General features: G+C 43.4%; 1 protein-coding gene across 2 annotated transcripts in view; it reads left to right on the top strand.

Annotated features, from left to right (window-relative positions):
• Positions 1-23,720, top strand: part of LOC129821964 (teneurin-2-like) — a 263,621-nt gene that overhangs the window by 100,028 nt on the left and 139,873 nt on the right. For both annotated transcript variants that reach the window (XM_055879759.1, XM_055879750.1), the window contains exon 3: positions 5,403-5,756. In XM_055879759.1, coding sequence (XP_055735734.1) covers positions 5,403-5,756 — 354 coding nt within the window. The remainder of the gene's footprint in view (positions 1-5,402; positions 5,757-23,720) is intronic.

Below are 23,720 nucleotides of genomic sequence, written 5' to 3'. Positions count from 1 at the left end.
TCACAGCCTTGTTTCAAAATGGATTAAATAAATAAAAATGATCATCAATCTACACACAATACCCCATAATGACAAAGTGAAAACAGGTTTTTAGAAATGTTTGCAATGTACTAAAAATGAAAAACAGTATTCAGACCCTTTGCTATGAGACTGGTGCATCCTGTTTCCATTGATCATTCTTGACATGTTTCTACAACTTGATTGGAGTCCACCTGTGGTAAATTCAATTGATAAGGTCCCACAGTTGACAGTGCATGTCAGAGAAAAAAACATGCCACGAAGTCGAAGGATTGAGACAGGATTGTGGCAAGGCAAAGATCTGACAGGTACCAAAACATTTCTGCAGCATTGAAGGTCTCAAAAAACACAGTGGCCTCCATCATTCTTAAATGGAAGAAGTATAGAACCACCAAAACTCTTCCTAGAACTGGCCACCCAGCCAAACTGAGCAATCGGGGGAGAAGGGCCTTGGTCAGGGAGGTGACCAAGAACCCGATGGCCACTCTGACAGAGCTCCATAGTTCCTCTGTGGAGATAGGAGAACCTTCCAGAATGACAACCATCTCTGCAGCACTCCACCAATCAGGCCTTTATGGTAGAGTGGCCAGACAGAAGCCACTCCTCAGTAAAAGACACATGACAGCGCGCTTGAAGTCTGCCAAGACCATGAGAAACAAGATTATGTGGTCTGATGACATCAAGATTGAACTCTTTGGCCTGAATGCCAAGCGTCATGTCTGGAGGAAAAGCGTGGCGGCAGCATCATGCTGTGGGGATGTTTTTAGTGGCAGGGACAGGGAGACTAGTCAGGATCGAGGTAAAACATGAACGGAGCAAAGTACAGGGAGATCCTTGAAGAAAGCCTGCTCCAGAAAGCTCAAGGCCTCAGTCTGGTGCGAAGGTTCACCTTCCAACCTGACAATGACCCTAAGCACACAGCCAAGACAATGCAGGGGTGGCTTTGGGACAAGTCTCTGAATTTCCTTGAATGGCCCAGCCAGAGCCTGGACTTTAACCCAATCTAACATCTCTGTACGAGACCTAAATAATAGCTGTACAGCAATACTCCCCAACCAACCTGACAGAGCTTGAGAGGAACTGCAGAGAAGAATGGGAGAAACTCCACAAATGCAGGTGTGCCAAGCTCATACCCAAGAAGACTCAAGGCTGTAATCGCTGCCAAAGATGCTTCAACAAGGTACTGAGTAAAGGGTCTGAATACTTATGTAAATGTGGTATTTAATTTTTTATATCTAATAAATCAGAAAAAATGTATAAAAACCTGTTTTTGCTTTGTCATTATGGTGTATTGTGTGTAAATTGATGAGGGGGGAAAATGGTTTAATCCATTGTAGAATACGGGTATAACATAACAAAATTTGGAAAACGTCAATGGGTCTGAATACTTTCCCAATGCACTGTACATGTATAGTGTATTAGAAGAACATACTTAAGCAATAAGTCACAAGAGGCAGTGCTGTGTCATGAATATAGTCACAGGTAAATGGCATTGTTCGTCCTGACGCGATAGTGGAGGGCCAACCAGCATATTTACCTTTGTCTGTATCAAATAACAATAACAAAAAAAGCATCAATTCATACAATTAATTCCAAATCGGGTTGTTAGTTCTTTTGTTCATGTTGCTACAGATGCTACCCAGTCGTTAATAATTTTTGCCTAGTTGCTTTGCAAAAAGACTGGTCATCCGTTCTAAACAAAATATTTGCTTCGCAGGCTGGACAATGCTCTTGTCAAACACTGAATCTGGAATGACTGGCTGCATTTTTGTTTGTGAAATATTTCTGTCTATTGCCATTTCCTTGAACATGTCCGTGACAATGACGTTGATGCGTGATTTCGACTGGCTCAGAAAAAAAGTTGTCTCATCTGGGCACCGTTCACTCTATGTATGGTACTAAAGAGATCGAAATTCAGAAGTGAAACATTAACATATATGAATCCCCCACTATACCAAACGAAATGCTAGGCTGGAAGCAAGTTCGAGCTACAAGAGATCATTCGGACAGCAACATGAACCTAATATTCTTATGGAGGCACAGTGATCATTTCAGATGGAACTGTTAGCAGGCATAGGTGTGTCTGTGACGGCCAACATAGCGCGGCTTGGAACGCTGCTCGCACAGTCAGCATCCGGGATCCAAACAACCAGTTTTATAAAGTACAGTACAGCACATTACAAAAGAATCTTGACTGACGGTAGAGTTGTGCTGTCTTCTTGCTCACCCACTCAGCCTACGTGGAGCTGGCCCCCATCGGCATCAGCTATTTCCTGTCAGGTATGCACTACACAGGTATGTGCCACAGCCATACTGGAACTGTATCCCCTGCACCTGCCTTGGGGACATATACAGGTGTATCCTTCCTACTCTACCCCCTCTGTCTTACTGTACCTGTTGTGTACCAGTGAAGATTCCTCCAGTGTCCAGTCCTAAATAACCTAACCTAACCAACCTAACCCACCCTTACTCCTTCTGTGGGTGGATCCAGATCATCTTCAAACTGTTTGTTGTTTGCTTATCGATCATTTTGACATTTTGCTTGTGTCCATGTTTGTACCATGCCTGCGTTAAATGTTGTGATATTTCATGTACACCTTACCTCATACTAATATTTAATATTCACAATTATACGGTGTCTTGTCTTGAACTCCCAGGGCGTTCAATCTGAGAATATGAGCTGTGCACAGTCGCCTCATATTCTGCTTGTCTGTACAGTGGACGCAGGTCCACGTTGATCATGATACATGTATCCGTTATGATTGATATTTCGATTGTTATTCTTTGATACTGCTAATATCACGCTCGTGATGTCTTAAAGGCACAGTACAGTACACAGCCCACGTGCTGTGATTGCTAAGCCCTTCCTTTTAATGTTGTCCATGATCAATTCACTGTAGTCATCTAATGAACTCTTGTTATTAATTGATTTCCTACTTTTCAGCTGATTGCAAGAGATCGTATCCACAGCGTTGTTTTAATTAGTGCGGCAAAATGTATTGGGTTGAGCATGCCTTTTTACTCAATTTCTTATTCTGGAGCTGAAATCTAATTGGGCCTCTGTTTTATTGGCTCACTGTTGTACTTTTAATTTCAGGTAATTGTTTTTGTCCCTACACTATTGTCTACTCTACACAACTTGTGTGGATAACCCATAGGTCTTCCTCTGACTCGCTGTCTCAACACATAGTTGAAGTACCTTGTTAAGGGATTATTGATTAGATGCTATTGTACTTGTTGATGAGCTGCTGTTGTACTTCTACAAGCGGTAGGAGTGGTGAACGTTTCAGTTGTCACTGACATGCAGCACTGGTGCTGCTCTTCTGTCTCCATCCATTACTCAGAACCCCCATCTTTTCCCTTCTGCTATGTACACACAACACCTGGTGATGGTTCCTGTGTGATTGTGTCAGATTGTTATTTAGAGCATTTAGAGTTGTATTCCATGTTATTGCTGAAGCATCTCTCTTGCCACAAAGCTTCGTATAATACTACCGCTTGAAAGATGGAATCATTCATAGAAACAACATCAAAGTGGTCACCTCACCTGTGCTTTCGAAAAAAGCTGAGGGATGGGCCTGGAGAAATGTAACCGCTCTCAAATTCAAAGCGAGATCTATGTATGACTGACCATCCATGAAAATGATATTTGTAACAATTTTTTTACTATTTTACATTTGATGTTTTGGGGCCACACAGTGTGTGTTTACATTTGCATTGTTGAGAAACATTGGAATAAAACAAGCTAATACTGTATGTTGGGTTCTCATGGAGTGTGACAGTTGAACTAAGCTCACGAGGCATTTCTAAGTTATATTCTTCAATAATCATCATTCATTTATAAGTCCAAAAATGGTTGGATTCTAGCTTTAACATTCTTTTCTTCTCCTTGTTCTCCTTGTTCTCCTCCTCCACACCTCGACCTGTCTTCATACACCCTCGTTTTCAATTCATCCTACTCAAGCCACAGGGTCTTACGGCAATTTTGTCATAATAACCTGGACCATTACTATATCTCTGTTATGTCTCATTTCTCTCTATTACACATTTCTCTGACCATGGAGCAGGAGCACCTACCGGTCTGCCAAACATGTCATAATGAAAATTACATTTCTGGTCTATTTCCCCCCATTAATTGAATTGCTTATCTTCAGATCTGCATAGTTGAGCAGTGTTTCCGCTGCAGTCACTTAACTGTGGCGCTGCGCCATGGCAAAATCATTGCTGTCACGGCAAAAAAAATAGGCAAACATGCATTCTGACAAGCAGTCAATGCACAACAATTCTTGCAATTGCAGAGAAAACAGCCGTTTTAAAGGCCTTTGTTAAAAAGAAGGGGATCCAAGCTTTCCATTACTACTTTATTTATTTTTCAACTTCGAAATATGCACAAACTGCACCCTTTTAAACCCAGAGTTTTTAGCAGCGGCACGGTTAAGCACCTTACCAATCCGCAATTCACCATGAGTGCATAGGGGAGAGTGGGGCTAAATGTAACATGGGTCAATTGTAGGGTAACTTGGGGTAAAACTTCAGCCTTCCTCCAAATCCTTTTTTTGGGAGTGACTTAAAAAATAGTGATGAGACGGATTACATTTTTATGTTGAGCAAGAGTAGTGGCAACCAGGTGGCTGGTTAACCCAACGTACTCTAACTGGTAGGCCTAGATTATATTCACTGTGTTTATTCATGTTTTTTTGGGACATACAGTAACATTCATCAATAGGATGCTAACTAGTTAAAAGATCACATTTGCGATCGAGCTAAAGATTAGACCAATAGGATAAATGCAGATAGGCATCCCCATGCTTCAGCCTATTTATTTATAGCCACTATACTGCATCTGTTGGGATACAGGTGATAATGCTTATTGCTAATAGCATACCTTATAATATGGACCATGCATAGGCTATATGCATGGTCCTATATTTAAAAATAATTTGAACAAATAATTTTACCAATATGTTATAGGGCTCATCTGGTGGTGGAAATTATGTTGCCAGCATAATTTTTTTTCAACTCATTTTGGAGTAGCAGGTCCTTTTTTTAAAGTCACCAGAACAGAGCTTCTCAATCCGTCTACATAAAACATTTCCGGGAGGACCCTGGAATTTCTTATACAGCTCTTTGTAGATGTCCACTCTGACGTAATGTGGGGACTGAGCTTGCACATGATGCCCTTTATCTGAGATGCTGTTTTTAAAGAAATGCTAACATTTCAGCAAACAGTAGCACATCTAAATGTCACTTCTCTTTTTACGCCTGCTTCAGCCTGCCTGCCCCACAAACCTCATATGCATACACATATATGCAAATATGCATACACATACAGTATCTACCCACCCCTCCTGCCCTGGGTGTAACTGGGTTGTTGCTGTTCTCAGGGAGCTTCACACTGGCGGAGCTGGGAGTGAGTGACCAACAGGCCCAGCACCAGCACCAGCACCAGCACCAGCACCAGCACCAGCACCAGCACCAGCACCAGCACCAGCACCAGCACCAGGCTGCCTACAACTCCTCCCACTCGGAGCTGGGCCTGTTGCAGCAGGGCTACTCCCTCAGCGCCGGCTCCGACGCAGACTCTGACCCAGAGGGGGTCATGTCGCCGGAGCGTGCAGTCCAGCTGTGGGGGGGTCACGGGATCAAGTCCCGTCGCAGCTCCGGCCTCTCCAGCAGGGAAAACTCAGCCCTCACACTCACCGACTCAGACAACGAACACAAGTCTGACGACGAGTCAGGTAGGACAGACAGAGAGAGAGAGCGAGAGAGAGAGGTGGGGAGGGATTGGGGGAGTGGAGAAAGAGCGATGGAGAGAGAGGCTGAGGGAGTAAGGGGTAGCTGAAACTGAAACCAACAGAGAAATGTTGTGAGGGTGGGTGTCATGAAAAATGTATGGACACAAAAAGACAGAGCTCCTTGGAAGTGCACTTGCAGTTTTTTGATGCATATGTTTTTCTTGACTTAAAATGTATGTCATTGCTACCAACCCAGTCTGGCTGAAAGTCACTAAACACTAGTGCTGAGCAATTAAACGAAATGTCTGTTATTTTTCCTTTTTTAAATAACTAATTGACCAGGGTCAGTTCAATTATTTGAATTCCATTTCAGTTTTGTTCTGTGAGGCAATGCGCAGTTTCTCTAGAGATAAATCAGATCAAGCCCGAACTGTGCAATGTAGTAGGGAGTTGTAGTTTCCAACAAGCCAATATTCTACATAGTTTAGCACAGAAAATGTGGTAATTAACTGCAATGACCATAATCTATTGCGCTCCTACTTGTCTGGTCTCAGACGGAGAGAAGAGACAGAAGAGCGGACGATCGAGAGGGATACAGAGCTTTTGCTTCATGCGCTATCTTTACCTGTAAATACATGACGTAAGATTGATAGTTGGTATTCAGTCATAAAGGTATGCCTCATTTACTTTGAATAACTACTAAAATAGTGATTTTGCCAGACAGCAGCTCTATAGAGATGAGATTATGACTTGGAATGAAATAATAAAGTCCTCAAATAGGCCTAAAACAAGTGTAATCTACACAACAACTGAAATATTTTATTAAAGTAAAGTAATGTGAATAAATGATGGTTAACAAGGGATACATAGTAATGGGCAGTCACTATCATCATGGGACTTGTATTAATTGTTATATTCTGTGTTGTTACAGCATTCAACCCACATAATGGTTAGTGCATTTAATGTAAAAAAATAAATAATCAAAACCCAAAATCGGAAACCGTGAGAATTTTTGAATAATCAAGCCGAAACCGAACTGACCTCAAAAAGCACCAATCGCTCAGCACTACTGAACACAGTACCAGTAACTAAATGTACCAATTAGAAGTGTTTTTGAATGGACCCAGAGCATTAGAGCCACCAACACTGGATCCTGATCAGGACTTTGATCAGATTAAGTCCTGGACACGATCTCTCCCACTGTGCTGAGTCAGTCAGCCGTGCTGTTCTGCCTGGCATGGCGCCCTCCTCTGATTGACAGAATCTCTTAGAGATCAGCTCTTTTGCTCCTTCTCGGTCTCTTCCTCCCTCTATCCCGTTGGCTTCTTCTCCGCTAGCCATCTCTCTGAAACCATCACCACACACAGAGAGAGCATGCTACTGTAGAGTTTACCAGCACCACTCTGACTCTCATTTCTCACTAACGTCCTAATAGTATGCATACTAGGATGGCAATGATTTTGTGATTGCTGCCAATGAGAATATATATTTAAGTGAAATTATATTGTTCTCCTCTGGTCCCTTCTCCTCCATCTCTTCCTGTGTTTACTTGGGCATCGGGGGTTTGTGTATGTGAAATGATCTGTCTTTTTCTTGGCCCCTCACCTGTGCACGCTGAGCTTGGCAGTAATGGCAGGTTTTAGAGGAGAGGTGTTGGAGTTGGATTTTGATTTGTGTTTTAACATGCGTTTGTCTACCTGATTATATACCTGGTTGTGTTTGTAGTTTCTAGACAATGGAAGGTGATCCCGTTGTTTGATTCTGTTAGAACTCTGTGAGTTTGGGGGCATGAGGACTCATGCGGTGATCTCCCCGTAGGTGTCGCGCGTCACTTCTCACTAACAATAGTGCCACCCCGGCTCACGCTGCAAATGACGTGGGGCTGATTTCCACTGGGGAATCATCTTGCATTGTTCACAGTACAAATCTGCATCAGGGAGCGCTCACAAGCCTTTGTGGAGCCTGCTGATGGGTTTTTTTTTCATAAAAGGTTTATTTTTCTGTGTGAAAGCCAGAAATTAAATCCCTGCATCCACCAACCAACCTAGCCTAGAAGTTATCTTAGAACACATCCCCATGCTTATCCTTCAAAAAGGCCACGGCGCTGCATGATCCATTTTAATGTGCCTTTTTTATAGATTGGTTCGTAAAGTGTTTGTGTAGATTGAATTAAATGCGCACGCAGCAAGACTCCAGACACTAATGTATTCTCACCATGGGAGCTAATTAATAAGGACAGCGAAGCGAGCGTTCGATTTGATCAAGAGACCACGGGATGACTAGTGCCAGAGTGCAGGGGACAGTGTTTGTCCTGTGTGTGAGACAATGCAGGGCGAAGCGAGGGGGGCACTGTCTCTCTCGGTTCTGCTCATTATCACCTTACTGTGTTTCGTGGTTGTTCTTGGGTCAGGGGGGCCTCTTGGCGAACACAGCTGAGATGAACTGAGCCATAGTGCTGTCGTCACCATGCCCAGCGACTGACTCCAAGTGACTCCCCTTCATCTGGCCTGTCAGAGTGTCACAGACTTCTGTTGGCCCTCTAGCTCCTCCACAGCGCCTGCTGCCTTGCCTCGCTCTCCCCCGCTGCCTTCTGGGAGCTGTGCCTCTGTGCCAGAGACGCAATGAGAGAGGGCCCTGCACGCACGCCACAGTGGAATAAAAACAATTGGCTTATTAGCATCCCGGCCCTCATTAAAACAGCAGGATTTGTCTGTTATTTGTTGTATTGAAAGTCTTTGAAGCTGATATCTGAGTCCCAATGCACTGGTGCAGAGGCATTTTCTCCATCGGGTAAAGGCAGACTTCATAACACAATAATTGTCAATATAGAATACAACTTAGTAGGAGACAAAGTTTGTGAAGAGCTGAAAACATTATATTAATATTTAATGCTAATTCACAGCGGGGAATATAAGGGGTTGTACAGTGAAACACAACTTACTGCATGCCTACTGGGATCAGAGAGGAGTGTCAACTACAGTAGCATACAGTTGATGCCACAGGTGTATCTTATCAACACACAGTAGACTACAGCTTCAGTTGTTGCTCACAGTTTTTGACAATTGCTTCCACATGATTTCTGAAGAAATGGCTCCTTTTCTCTAGACTCTACACACAAAACCACCAAAAAACACACACACAACATGCAAAACGTCACACATCTCTTGCAAAACAAAACACTTCTTTCAAAACTATTTTAACTCTTCTGAAAATGGTGTTCTTGCATCCAAACTCTACACAAAAACCGTCAAATGATTAGCTCTTATACACGCCAACTACACATAGATGTGACAAATGTAAAGCACTACTATCGTGTGTCTTTTGCATGTTCAGTGTGCAGTGGAGTCCACGGCAGTTTGTCATAGCACTCACACGTACATGTATGTACAGAAATATATACAGTATGTATGCATATTCAGTATAAATGTACACTATAAACAGAAATGCAAGCGGAGAAAAAATAATATGTATTTTTTTCTCAAAACATTGTATTTTCAACCAGATTTCAGTAACAGACAAACAAAATACAGTAGAAGATAAGCAAATAGGCTTGTCCTTGTCCTCCTCCTCATCGTCCTCCTTGTCCTTGTCCTCTTCCTCCTTGTCCCCGTCCTTGTCCCCTTCTTACTCTCACTCCTGTTCCTCTAACTCTCTCTCCAAAATTGGCCTCCATTGTTGTCCAAACCAGGAAAGACAACCTGAAGCCTATTTCTAGTGCTCAAGCTCTGATTTCTATGGGAAGAAATGAGCTATAAGTGTTTTGACACGTGAGCACTGGGTGTAGATAATCGGTAAACGAGTGTGGCATTTTGAATGGCAGTGTTTTCCAAACTAAACACAACACCTAGTTAGTTTTGAATGATGTGTCTAACGTAGAGAACCGTGTTTAGTGTTTTGCAAAAAGTGTGCTTTGCAATCGCAAGCTGAGTGTAAAGCGGAAAATGTGCTTGCAGTTTTGCAGACTTAGTCTGAAGATTAGGTACATGAGTTATTGGTTTCACCGAGTGTGCCTCAAGTACTACTTTTAGTGTGTACGCGATTGTAAAAAAAAAACTGTAATAGATTCCACGTGTCCGTAGTATAGCATAGATTCCATGGGTTAGGCACTCAGAAACCACACACATGTGTACCTGTATGTTGGTGGACGTAGTCATCCTTTACGATGGAGTGCATGTAGGAGAAGGCTAGTGGGAGACTGACAGGTGGATTCCTATCTATCTAGTTATAACCTAATCACACATTTCACTGGCTTCCCATATCTCATTAACAAACATCAATCTAATTATGAAGAGATTTGTTGAATTTAACAACCAGGGCGTGTCTGCCTGTCTCCCTCTTTAAATCTCCACATTGTGTCACTTGGATTGTTAAACGAATGGAAATGAACATGTCTGTCTGTCAGTATTGGAAAATTATGGCGCAAGTGGGCAATCATTAGTGCTGAAGTCAAATCTTAGCTATGGTTTCCAGGACAACCATCCTCCTTGAAACAACATTTGGCAGGCCCTTTGGGTCTGGGTCTATTTCAGTGTGCGTGTGTCAACATTCATCCTCACTCCTGTGAATGATGTCTCAGGTTGCCATAGGCTTGGTTGTTTTCCAGTGGGATTCCAATAGTAGTGTAGCTATGGCACTGGAATGAAGGGCTGCTGACTGACGTACGCTGTTGTTGGATCACAACCCAACACGACTGACAAAATAGCATTGTGAAAGAGTTGTCATAATGTAGGTTGGCCGCGCTTTCTCCTCTTTTTTTTAACGAATAGTTCTGCCAAATGTCACTAACTTTACAGTCAAAATGTTCTCCATATCACATTGGTTTCTTTCTGTCTTATTTTGATAAGAGTGGGAGGGTGAGAAGTAATAAGGGGCCCTCATTTCATTTCATTTGTGCGTGCTGAAAGTGTTGGGATTGGCAGCCAGCTAGGCCAACGTTAGTGCAGCGCAGCATGACAGGAACAGGGGCCCAGCCAGGCGAGGCATTTCCTGGGCACAGGTGTGACAGGCGCTAATGAATCCACTAATGGCAGCCGTTCCCCTCCATGCTTATCTGTCCCACTTCTATCTATACTGTTATTTCACGATTGTTTACAGGCCATTAGCATTTGTTATGTGATAGAATAACACACACTGGGCCTTTACTGCGGTTGCCTGTTGGGAAAATGGCGGTGACAGTGCTGAACGTTTATTTAACGTGTCGACGGCTACAGCAAAGGAGGTAATTGAGAATTGATTTAGCAATAATGACTTTTCATATGTTCCCCTGCACAATGCTGATGCTGTCTGATTAACTTGCGAGACTGCAATTTGCCACTTAATGGGGTCTGCCCTTTCCCTTTGCAAAAGAGGAGCTGACTTTTGGAGTTGTGAAAATTCACTGTTTGAAATTGTCATTGTCTGCTTTGAAAACCGATCCATCTTTGTCTTGTTTTACTTGTTACCATCAAAGACAGGGATAAGAGCATTGTATTGGCGAAGGATGTGGAACCAGGGATTGGCTTTGTGGTTACCGCAGTCAGACGCACTGTCTGTAGTCTCCAGTAACTAAGGGGATGCTGTTATGCAGGGTAGTTAACATAACTTAACCATTTACACACTCCATTTGTAAAACCTCTCAGATTAAAGATTGCTTGCTGGGGAATGCGCAGCTGTTCCCCACCTGGAAATTGATTGCCGTTTGGAGGAGGAAGATGAAAACAGAGCTTCCGTAGTTTGTTGTTGAAAGTGCCTGTCCTCCAGCTGTCTACCCCATACCCTTATTTCCATATTGTGCCCCTCAACATATCCTCCGTTCATCATTTGAGTGTGCTCACAGAGGCAACACTAAGGTTTGAGTGCACTAAGAGTCATACCAGCAGCGTGATAGTGCGCTTAGTCATACCCACATAAATACTGTAACGGTGTGCTTTACCCGTATCCGTAGCACCTCACTGAATACAGCACCATTCAGTCTACAGCACATTTACTCTGCATATCAATACAGTGGAGTGAAGCTTTCCTTTATACATTCATATAGCAATGGGGAAAGATTGTTTGCATTCTTGTGACTATATTATATTTGCACTCATAATGTGCAGAGAGCAATATGATATTCTCAGGCACGTACAGTACACTGATGTGACAAATGATGGCAATGTGGAATCCGGCAGGAAATGACACATTAGATAACAGTGTGCCACATCTCTTTTACCAAGCACATCTGGTGGCAGATTTAGTCAATACAATAAAATGTCAAAATCACAATGAGACTCCGGAATAGAGCGGGAAACCCCACTGCTTCTTTAAATTGGATTCAATGTTCTAGCTCGGAAAATGGTCAAGTCTAGGAGTATGTGAGAGCACCCAGTGTATGGATTGTGTTGAGAGGCATGACTGACAATGTGTTAGTTCTAGATAGGGACTAGACTGCAGATAGAAACTTGGGTTACTAGGATGTTAGTGTTCAATAATAGGGATGTAAAAAAATATATATTTTTTTTCTTGTTTGTGTGGAAGGAGGGGGGTCTGTGTACTTGTCTTGTCTTCATATTTACCATGCTGTGTTTCTTTTTTGTTCTTATTATTAAAATGTGTGTGTGTCTTCCATCTCAAGCATACTTCGATGATGAAGGTGATGATGAGGATGAGGAGGATCTGTACAGCCACCACCGTTACAGTAAGTGCCATCTCACTTTCACCCCTCTACTGTGTACTGCAAAGGCCTCTGTGCTCTTACTACAACTGTGCCTTTACAACCTTCATCTGCGGCTGTTACCTTGATACCACCATCAAAACACACTGTTGTGAATTCATCCTTCATGGCATTGTTCAGTGCTCTGTCGTTGTTTTTCATCCTTTTCCGTTGTGTTGAGCTGGTTGTTGGGGAAGGCCTTTTGTCAGGGTGTTCATGCATTCAGGACATCAGGTCCCCTGTGAGCGGGAGGAGGATTAGCTGCACTCCTGTCCTGTGGCTGTCTGTCAAGGGAAGAGAACAGGGGACAAACAGGCATGGACACTTAGTGGCAGTAGCCTGTTGTAACTGAACAGTACTGTTTTCCCTGATGAGAAGTTGTCACACAGAGACAGATTGCTTTCTTCATAAACCACTCATTAGGAACTCCATTAATCACAATTCCTTAAACAAACCCAGGGCCAATTAGCTTCTTTCATCTGGAAATACCAGTCATCACTGAATTGCTTTTCAGTCCAGCTATTTCAGGCATTTTACAATTATTTGAGCAATTGCCTCCACAAAGGCAATTCAGCAATGAGTCTGTTTTTTTCCATTAGTCAAAGCCACAGCCATATGTTGTGCACAGGGTAACTGAGGGATCATCTGTGTTGTTGTATGTTTAAGTAAGTTGAAGTGTTACAATCATTATTGGAGTTTTAAACATGCTTGATTTAGGCCATAAATGATATATGTGTCACAGCTTATCTCACAGTTTCTCCTCAGCCACCAGCAACATGTATTTAGCCATTGGGAGGGATAGAAGCAGCATCCCTATGGTAGGAGTAATGGTGTTATCCAAAGGTAGTAAATACCACTGGTTAGAGTACTGAGTAATATCCACTGGTGCCATTCATATGGCATGGAGATGAAACTGAATGGGAGTGGATTGTAGGTCGATAACAGCAACCACTACTTTGTTACCTAATCAATCACCTGTCAAACATGCACAGGTCTCCTTGGTGATACACCAGCTCATCATGGCCCAGTTTGGCTGTACCTGCCTCTCCTTCCCCAACCCTGTCCCTCCCTGACCCTGCAGGTTGTGTGTGGGCCTATGTGATTACTCCCCTCTCCCTGTCTCCTGCTGTGTGCTGGGGAGCAGAGTGGTGTACAATACAATAGCGCAAACAATCAGAACCTTCATTCTAAGGCACCACGGGAACATGATTTTGCTCCTCAGGGTGACTCAACAAGGGGTTGAGCCTTTCTTTGTACCTATCATTTTGCTCACAGTGCAGACAGCTTTCTTCAATTGCAGAATGCTGCCTTTGTTATTTGATATCAGATGCTATCTCACTTTTATGAGATTGTATATCCCGTTATTTTAACAGGGTATAATGAGTCTCTGCTTCCATTTGTTCAACATGCTAAGTCTACTTTTTGATTTCATATGTCTAGTTATTGTGTATGAATCAATATCCAGATTTGGAAACCTTGGTTGATGTATCTAGGTAGGAATCTGCAACAGTTATTTCAAGACCTACAGTACATTGCAATACATTGGAGCGATTCATAATTTGATCAGAGCAATTATGCATGAAAACAGCTACATGATTGGCACATTGTAAACATAGTTACTTACATTCTTTCATTAGCACAGTTCTGACAAACACACTGACACACATCACTGAGCAGCACATTTCTGCTTTCTCACACTGAGCACACTTGTTTGCTTGGGCTAAATTACTATGGCCCAAACGTTTTCTCCAAGTACATGCATTGAAACTGTGCCAGTATTCCCCTTGAGATCGAATCTGACATAGAAAGGACAGTGATCTAAAAAGACAGTCCGGGAATAATAAATCAAAATTCTTAGGGATTCAGCAGAATAGATATACAGTGAGGAATGTTGGTTTATTTGTGGCGCTACCTGTGATGGATGGTGAATAGTGATCACTCTAATCGCCGTCTGTGGCTGGGAAAGAGCGCTCCAAATTGAACATTATCAGGATGTTGAAATCTTTAATCCCACTGTTTTTTTAACCCTAATTATCATACGCTAGACTCATTTGCCCTCTAGCACAGTCAGACTGTAGGGAAGGATGGACATGTCATTCACATTCATCACTGGATGGATGTTTGCTTTTACACAATAATATTGGTGCAATTGAAAAGTGTCTACTACAAACTATCGCTAAAGATTATTGTGAAGATGTGACCTGCTGTAATGCAAGGTCTACTATTGGATTGAATGTTGATTATGCAGACAGACACTACCTACAACACTTGAATAGAAAGGGATTTTGCCCTTTTAGTTTCTAAGGTACAGTAAATAGAAAATGGATACTTAAAAGAGATTTCCCTTCCCACATCCATGTGTCAGTAATTAACAACCCACGTAAGGAAGCCAAAGCAAAGAATTTCATTTCATGTTTTGAATTCTTGTCTTCAGAGAAGCATATGAATTGCAGCGTCTTTTATAACATTGGCATTTGGGATTGAAAAATAACCTGAATATAGCTGTTTCAGCCAAGCGGATGCGAACAAGTATTGTTGACTTCCTGGATGTCCTTTTATCCTATTGTCACGTTTGTTGTAATGAGGAGACCAAGGCGCAGCGTGATATGCATACATTCTTCTTTTAATGAAGAAAGACCACTAAACAAACGAACAAAGAACCGTGACGCTATATAAACCGATTGCTGACAGGCAACTACACATGGACAAGAACCCACAAAACCAAAAGGGAAAATGGCAACCTAAATAGGATCCCCAATCAGAGACAACGATAAACAGCTGCCTCTGATTGGGAACCAATTCAGGCCACCATAGACCTACAATATGCCTAGACTTACAAACACCCCTAGACATACAAAACCCCTAGACAATACAAAAACACGCATACCCACCATCGTCACACCCTGACCTGACCAAAATAATACAGAAAACATAGATAACTAAGGTCAGGGCGTGACACCTATACAGTACAGTAAACACACACACATTGTAACAAAGCAGTGATGTAATGGCAAAGAGGAACTATCCAAGTCAACTGTCCGACACAATCTTGACTGTACATGAATGACGGAAATGCGTGCAAGGCAGGCTCTGTATTACTTGCCTGGATATCCAGTGACGTGCACGCAGTAGCCAGAATCTGTCTGTAACACAATGTGACTCAGTGATGATTATTTGTTATTGCGTCTGGACAGGGGCCAGCCAGCGTTGTGATGTCATAAAGGTTCTCCAACTGATATCAACATAAACAAGCAGGATATTGACTGGGCTTGCAGGGCCCCCTTGTGTTGAGTTCGTCCCGGATGCGTATGGAGATGTATGATATTAATTTCCTGTGCCCCTCAGTATGTTCTTCAGGATCAACAATTCAGTTTTGGGGTATTTCAGGGCCAGTTCCTCATCCTTTTTTCTCTCTTACTCTTTCTCTCAAATGCCATGAAAATCTTTTTTCAAGGTGGATCAACCAAATGACCTAAATATACCTGAAATGTCCTCATTTTTCAACCTCTTCTTTGACTCACTTTGTCCCATGCCTCCTGTTTCCCTCTACTTCTAAAAGTGTGAGCCATGTAAGTTCCTCATTCACATCAGTGTCTCTAAACATATTTAACACACTCACATCTAGTCAAAAAGCTTGAGTTGTCTTAAAAAAACACAAAAACAGTTTTGAAGTGGATGTGCAGTTACTTAATCATTGATTTACCAGTCAGATCAACGTTGCTCCAATCCTGCAGGACACTAAGCATTTAATCTGAGAACATATGTCAGCTCTATTCCTCTGTGGCTTCTCTTCAGAGACCGAGGGGAGAAAGATTGTCTGCTCTTTGGGGACAGGATGCTCCTGCTGTTTGATAAGCCAGTAGTCAGAGATGTGGGTGGCTGCCAGCCTTCCTCTGCTCTCTGTTTCTCTCTTTGCCGTCAGATCTTTTGTTCTTGTTTCTTAAAACACCAGTGTCACTGACAGTCTCTCTATTCCTCCCACTTCTTTTCAAATGAAAACAAACATGAGATGTTTGAAACGAAGGAATTGTCACTTTACCGATGCAGAGACGAGACAGATGCTCCTTTCTCGTTGTGCACTCAACGCTGCAAGACCAAAATAAAAGCAGTCGAAAGTTGATTTTCTGAAACAGAACAAAAAAAAAGTGTCAGTGAGTTTGTTGATGAAGAGATTGCCTTGTTTTTATGGGAGCCTTGTCTGCGGAGAGGTAGAGCTGAGCCGATGGCTTCACCTGTCACACGTGGGATTGATCCAATTGGTGTTGGCTATTGATGTGATCTATGCGCCGATCCATAAGTGAATCCTTTTAGTCCCAGCAGCTCTTTCTCAAACTGCACTTTACATCACTTATGTTCTTCAGAAAGCTTTCATACCTCTGCGGCATGTGAGAGAGCCTGCATCTCTCCCCACTGCATGCAGGGAAATGGCACAAACACTTGCCATTCCTGCTGCAACGTTGATGCAGTGATTAAACATGTGGATGTTTGAGAGAGAGGGGATGCCGTCCTCAATCTGGGTTTAGGGCCGGCCACAGCACTTTCCTGCTCTGCTGACAACCCTATCATAATACCTCCTCTGTTTGGAAGGGGAATCTAATGAGGGGTTGAAGGAACAAATTGGAAGATTGAGGCCTAATGATCCTGTCTGCAGGGCTGTTTACTGAGCAGGCCATCAGTGGTGGTCCCCAGTGGCAGGCCTAGTGCACCGCACAGCAGCAGCAAAAAGCACCGGGCTCTCTGAATCCATTTCACACATTCACTCTTCCTCTCTGGATCGGCTAACAGGAGCGGTCAACTTTCTCCCCAGACACCAGCATTGTAGAGAACTGGCTCTTGGTAATTGACAGGAATTATTATGGAAATGGAGAGGATTGCGAGAGATTAACCCGCCAAAATTAGTATTGGAATGAGGCTGGCATTGGCAGGCGAGGGGACTTTGTGTGTGCCGCCTGGACAAATTGGAATTTTTGTAGCCCTTTGGTTATACATTTGCTGGCTGTTCCATCCTCGCCTTGTTCAGCTCTCATTGCCACACACTGTTTATTCCTGGCCATCGCAAAGTGTGGCTCCAATATCATCATCTCCATTTCACCTGATTGATGACTCCTGTACTGGAGCCATGTACATAGCTTACCTTTTTAAAGGTTATATAACCCTCTTCCATTGCAGCTGTCAGATAAGGCTGTGGTGTAGTTTAACCAGGCCTGGCCTATGTGATGCTATTTATTATAGGGGGCGATAAGGGTACTGAGAGGAGCCAAAAGAGGAGAGAGGCAGGCGATGCTCAGCAGGCCAGAAAATAGTCTAACACACTCCAAGGTGGAGGTTCTTATATGGACCCATGCACTATTTATGTGTGTGTGTATTTAACTGTTGTTGTGATATGGGTTTGGTTGAGTGTTTGCTCTAGGAAGACACTGATGCAGGCTGGAAGGAATCATAGTAGTGCAAGTATTCAAGTGTCTTTAGTACTCCTAGACACAAATCCGGCCATGCATAACATGCATAAAATTGCCTTGTGCAATATCTTTGGAAAGCCCAAGTCTAAATAGAGAGAAATACTGTAGCTTGCCATTCATTTTGTCATGCACCATGGCCTCATGAGTTTGAGGGATGTAACATCGATATTCATCATATTTGCCATACATTTTAGACCCTTATCCAGAATGATGATTTTTGGCCTGGCATTTAGCACATTATCCATTCATCATTATTCCAGCTGTAGCACAATAACAAAATGTGAATGTCACTAATTTTCTCACAGCCACACATCACAACTAAGGTGTGGCTCACACAGGCAGACTACTCAGAATAGTCATTCCCTATTCTTCACACCCAGCATTAGAACCAGCATCCCTCTAGTCAGAAGTCAATTTCCACCACCCCTATGTCTCTAAATCTCACCTGCAGTATCAGGGTATTAAACCCACAACCCTCAGGCCACCTATGGGTTACAGCTTTACTCCAGTGGCACGTCCAGCCTATACGGTACACATACTGTATAGCTGTGACCTAGCGTTGCCCTGGCAAATCTTCCCATTAATCAGGTCACAGAATGAAAAAAAGAGATTCACAAAAAAAAAAAAATCCATGATTCTTCGCCCGCTCTGGGGCCGCCACAACAGACGATGGGCAATGTGTACCATTGAAGATAGAGGGGCTGGCTGAGTTTCAGTGTTGATTACAGCCATTTCAAATGGGTAGAGTCGTCTCTCTCCCTTTCTGCCTTGCTTTCATGCCTATTTTCTAACTCCGTTTTGATGTCTGCCTAAACACACAACTGTGTCTCTGTCAGAAATCGGAGCGATTACAGGTGGAAGGGAAGGTTGGAGAGAGAAAGGTATACAACATACAACTGTTTCAACAGCTGTAAGACTCTACCGCTGAGCTCAAAGTCAGGCTGAATGAGAGAGGGCAGCAGGCTCGGCAGAAAAGCATGTTTTTCTCCATTCAATCTAATTTTAGCCTTTCTTTTGCACAAATTGTTGTTGTTTTTCTTTGATGCGCAAACTGTCATATTGAATGTAATTTTCCACTGTAGTGTCCTACCACGCCATTACTCATACATCAAAGTATGTATTGAAAATTGTATTGATCTTCAAGTGAGCGGTTCCGTCGGAGTAAGTGGCTGAGCCATCGCCTGTTCTTATCGACGTAGTGTAAATATTATTGTTGTGGTTGATGTGGCTGTCGTTGCTGGCCCTCCTGCTGCTTCTGTTAGGCATGAGGATTAATGGGCAGAGGGGTGACTCAATGATTGATATCGTCATTTACTAACAAGAGCCTTAAAGACGCTCCTCCCAAGTGAGGGGAGAGTGCCGATGCTAAGGGTTCTGGCCCAGATGTTGGGCTGTGTGGTCAGAAAGGAAATGTACTCCTGATGGCATTGACATGACTTTCCGTATGTGAACAAACCCCTGGATTGACAGTGACTGCCTAACATGCGTGCATGCAGCCGGACCCCACACCCCATTTGCACCGGAAATTCTCAGGGTATGAGTCAGCTCGTTGCCATGGATACTGTTAAACCAATTTGACTGATTTTTCCCCCGCTGTCTCACATCTCGGTCCATTGTTAATGTCTGAAGAGCAGAGTGCTAAATATGCCCTCAGCCACAGTTGGGAGAAAATGCCCCCAGCTAACCAGGATGATCTCCAGTCTCATTTTATCACATCACTAAGATTATATATGGGGCCATACATAATGGCAGAAAAACACTTTTCATAGTTTTAACTTCAATATAATTCATGGAAACAAACTTACATTTCAAGGAAGTCATAACTTCAAGAGAAATAGTGTGTGTTTCTGTAATTGAGTGCAGTGGACTGACATAAGCACTGTGACAGCAGATCTGCAGGGGAGTCGGAGTGCAGAGGATCTCCGAGCCACTCCTGCAGACCCATGTGGTGGGTCTCAGCACACGGCCGGGGGGCTCTTAGTGTCATAGACAGAAGACGGCCTGTCACTCATCAGTCTGGGAGAGCAGGCTCACCTCCACGCATCATTAAACACAGAGACGGTCACCACAAACCCGAGCTTTCCCTGACAACCTCCCTGTCTTCTTCCCCTCACCCATCCCTAGCTCCAGCCTCATCCCCAGCCTCATCCCCAGCCTCATCCCCAGCCTCATCCCCAGCCCCAGCCTCACCCAGCCCCAGCGTCAACCCAATCCTCAGCCTCAGTCTCAGCCCCAGCCTCAGCTAGCCTCTGCCCCAGCCTCAGTCTTAGCCCCAGCCCCATCCTCAGCCAGCCTCAGCCCCAGCCCCAACCCCAACCACAGCCTCAGCCCACTCTCACCTTGACAAATGGGAGGAAATCAGATCGTCACCTATGCATTATTGATTTTCTGCTCGGTTGATTTCTATTGGCCATGTTTGTGACTGTCTCCCTTTGGGGGGGGGGGGGGGGGGGGGGGGGGGGTGAAGTTGCTCACTGTAGTCAAAGTCACCGAAGTTCAATGACATGGTTACAGGCACCTGTCACTCAGAGACCAGACCGGAAGCCAACCGTTCAGCACTCATTAATGAGCGAGACGGACAGAAAGACTAGTGGGGGGGATAGTGTGAGATGTTGATTTCCTGCAGATATGCAATTTACTGGAGTTCCTAACTGTTCGTAAGAGAACCTTGAATTGAACCTACAACAGGATAGAGATGCAATTTATCTCAACTTTCTTTTCATAGGGAGGAAAGAGGGCTTGACTCACAGTATGTGTCATAATAATCCTCTGAGGAGACAAAAACATGTGGCCCAGAGGTACTGTATGTTTGAAAACTGTGGCCTCAAACCTTAAATAACAAATCTTTCCAAAAGAATGCATCAAAGGTTTTACTGTTTGTTCAAATCTATTAACATTATATACAGTGTAGGTCAACTTGGCAGTTAACACAGTTTATTTGTATCTGATAATATAAATAGTTGTTGGACCTCCGCAAGCACAGTGGCATGTATTCATGAATAACAATGGAAGCCAGCCCCCCCCCCCAAAAAATAAATATTTAAAAAATTAAAAAATAAACATATTAATTCATTTATGTTTAGTCTCTTTGTGTGTAATCCTTTTCCTTCAATTCACAAGAGGCTGAATGTATCTCACTGAAGAAGGAATCTGAACAAGTGAAACAGCGCCCCTCTGTCTCTGTATATGTAGCCCATCTATCTGATGCTGTCTGGTCAAAAACAGTATGATACTGTAGCTTTGAATGCAAGGGAAGCCAGTGAACACACTATAAAATAATAGCCAATCAGCGTTGATCTAAACTAAGTGAGCTCAACTGTGAATTGTCCTGGCGCACCCCCAAAAAAGTGTCAAGGGAAGCCAGTTTGAATTTGGCTTCACACCAATCAAATCACATAAAAAACAAACGTACATAGGTCGGGGTGCCTTGTAAGGATCCAATGGCGAGTGAGTAATCCCCCTCTACCATCAGTCCTATTAGGCAACGTGCAATTATTGGATAACAAAATGGATGAACTCCGATCAAGACTATCCTACCAACGGGACGTTAAAAACTGTAATATATTATATTTCACAGAGTCGTGGCTGAACGACGACATGGATAACATACAGCTGGCTTGGTTTTAGGTCTATCGGCAAGATAGAACAGCTGCCTCCGGTATTACAAGGTGTGGCCGTCTGTGTCTATTTGTAAATACCAGCTGGTGCACAAAATCTAATATTAAGGAAGTCTCGAGGTTTTGCTCACCTACAGTATCTCATAATAAGCTATAGACAAAACTTTTTACCAAGGGAGTTTTAATCTATATTTTTCGTAGCTATCAGTTTACCACCATAAACCAATACTCAAATCAAATCAAGTTTATTTTATATAGCCTTTCGTACATCAGCTAATATCTCGAAGTGCTGTACAGAAACCCAGCCTAAAACCCCAAACAGCAAGCAATGCAGGTGTAGAAGCACGGTGGCTGGGAAAAACTCCCTAGAAAGGCCAAAACCTAGGAAGAAACCTAGAGAGGAACCAGGCTATGAGGAGTGGCCAGTCCTCTTCTGGCTGTGCCGGGTGGAGATACTGGCACTAAGACGGCACTCAATGAGCTGTATAAGGCCATAAGCAAACAAGAAATAGTTCATCCAGAGGCGGCACTCCTAGTGGCCGGGGACTTTAATGCAGGGAAACGTAAATCCGTTTTACCTCATTTCTATCAGCATGTTAAATGTGCAACCAGAGGGGGAAAAAACTCTAGACCCCCTTCACTCCACACAAAAAGACATGTGCAAAGCCCTCCTTCGCCTACCATTTAGCAAATCTGACCACAACTCTATCCTCCTGATTCTTGCTTACAAGCAAATACTAAAGCAGGAAGTACCAGTGACTCGCTCAGTAAGGAAGTGGTCAGATGACGCAGATGCTAAGCTACAGGACTTTTTTGCTAGCACAGACTGGAATATGTTCTGGAAATCTTACGATGGCATTGAGGAATAAACCACAACAGTCACTGGCTTCATCAGTAAATGCATCAATGACGTTGTCCCCACAGTGACCGGACTTACATACCCCAACCAGAAGCCATGGATTACAGGCAACATCGGCACTGAGCTAAAGGGTAGAGTTGCCGCTTTCAAGGGAACCTTGAACCTCAAACTACAGGTCAACACTTAGAAAACAACAAACTTCAGTGATATTTTTAATTGTTTTACAAGAAGCCTTGCCTCCAAAATACAGTAGTGTTGTCAACAGAAACATCTCAATGTCACAGCAGTGTTGCAATGCACCAGTTTAACACTCTCCCCTCCCTATAAATGCAAAGCCAGTAGGATCTATCAGTGCCATGGTGTACCAATTGCGCTACAGAGGACTATGAGTTTGACACCCCTGCTATAGGGCAATTCAGGTGGATGTTAGAGGGACTTTTTACTGAATGTTTGTTTTATATGGATGTGCTTTGCTTTTAGTGTTTTCTTTGTGTGTGTGTGTGTGTGTGTGTGTGTGTGTGTGTGTGTGTGTGTGTGTGTGTGTGTACAGTGTATTCGGGAAGTGTTCAGACCCTTTGACCCCGGACGCTTATAAGATATCCCGCTATGCCCTCCGACAAACCTTAAAACAGGCAAAGAGTCAATACACGACTAAGACTGAATCGTACTACACCAGCTTCAACGCTTATCGGATGTGGCAGGGCTTGCAAACTATTACAGACTACAAAGGGAAGCACAGCTGCAAGCTGCCCAGTGACACAAGCCTACCAGACAAGCGAAATAACTTCTATGCTGGCTTCCAGGCAAGTAACACTGAAGAATGTATGAGAGCATCAGCTGCTCTGGACAACTGTGTGATCACGATGTGAGTAAGACCTTTAAACAGGTCAACATTCACAAGGTCGCAGGGCCAGACGGATTACCAAGACGTGTACTCCAAGCATGAGCTGACCAACTGGCAAGTGTCTTCACTGACATTTTCAACCTGTCCCTGACCAAGTCTGTAATACCAACATGTTTCATGCAGACCACCATAGTCCCTGTGCCCAAGAACACCAAGGTAACCTGTCTAAATGACTACTGACCCGTAGCACTCAAGTCTGTAGCCATTAAGTGCTTTGAAGGCTGGTCCTGGCTCACATCAACACCATTATCCCAGAAACCCTAGACCCACTCTAATTTGCATACCGCCCCAACAGATCCACAGGTGATCTATTCCACTCCACACTGCCATTTCCCACCTGGACAAAAGGAACACCTACGTGAGAATGCTATTCATTGACTATAGCTCAACGTTTAACACCATAGTGCCCTCAAAGCTCTTCACTAAGCTAAGGACCCTGGGACTAAACACCTCCCTCT

Source organism: Salvelinus fontinalis, chromosome 2, assembly GCF_029448725.1.
Source record: "Salvelinus fontinalis isolate EN_2023a chromosome 2, ASM2944872v1, whole genome shotgun sequence".
Lineage (NCBI taxonomy): Eukaryota > Metazoa > Chordata > Actinopteri > Salmoniformes > Salmonidae > Salvelinus > Salvelinus fontinalis.
This window is presented reverse-complemented; position numbering and strand designations above follow the sequence as displayed.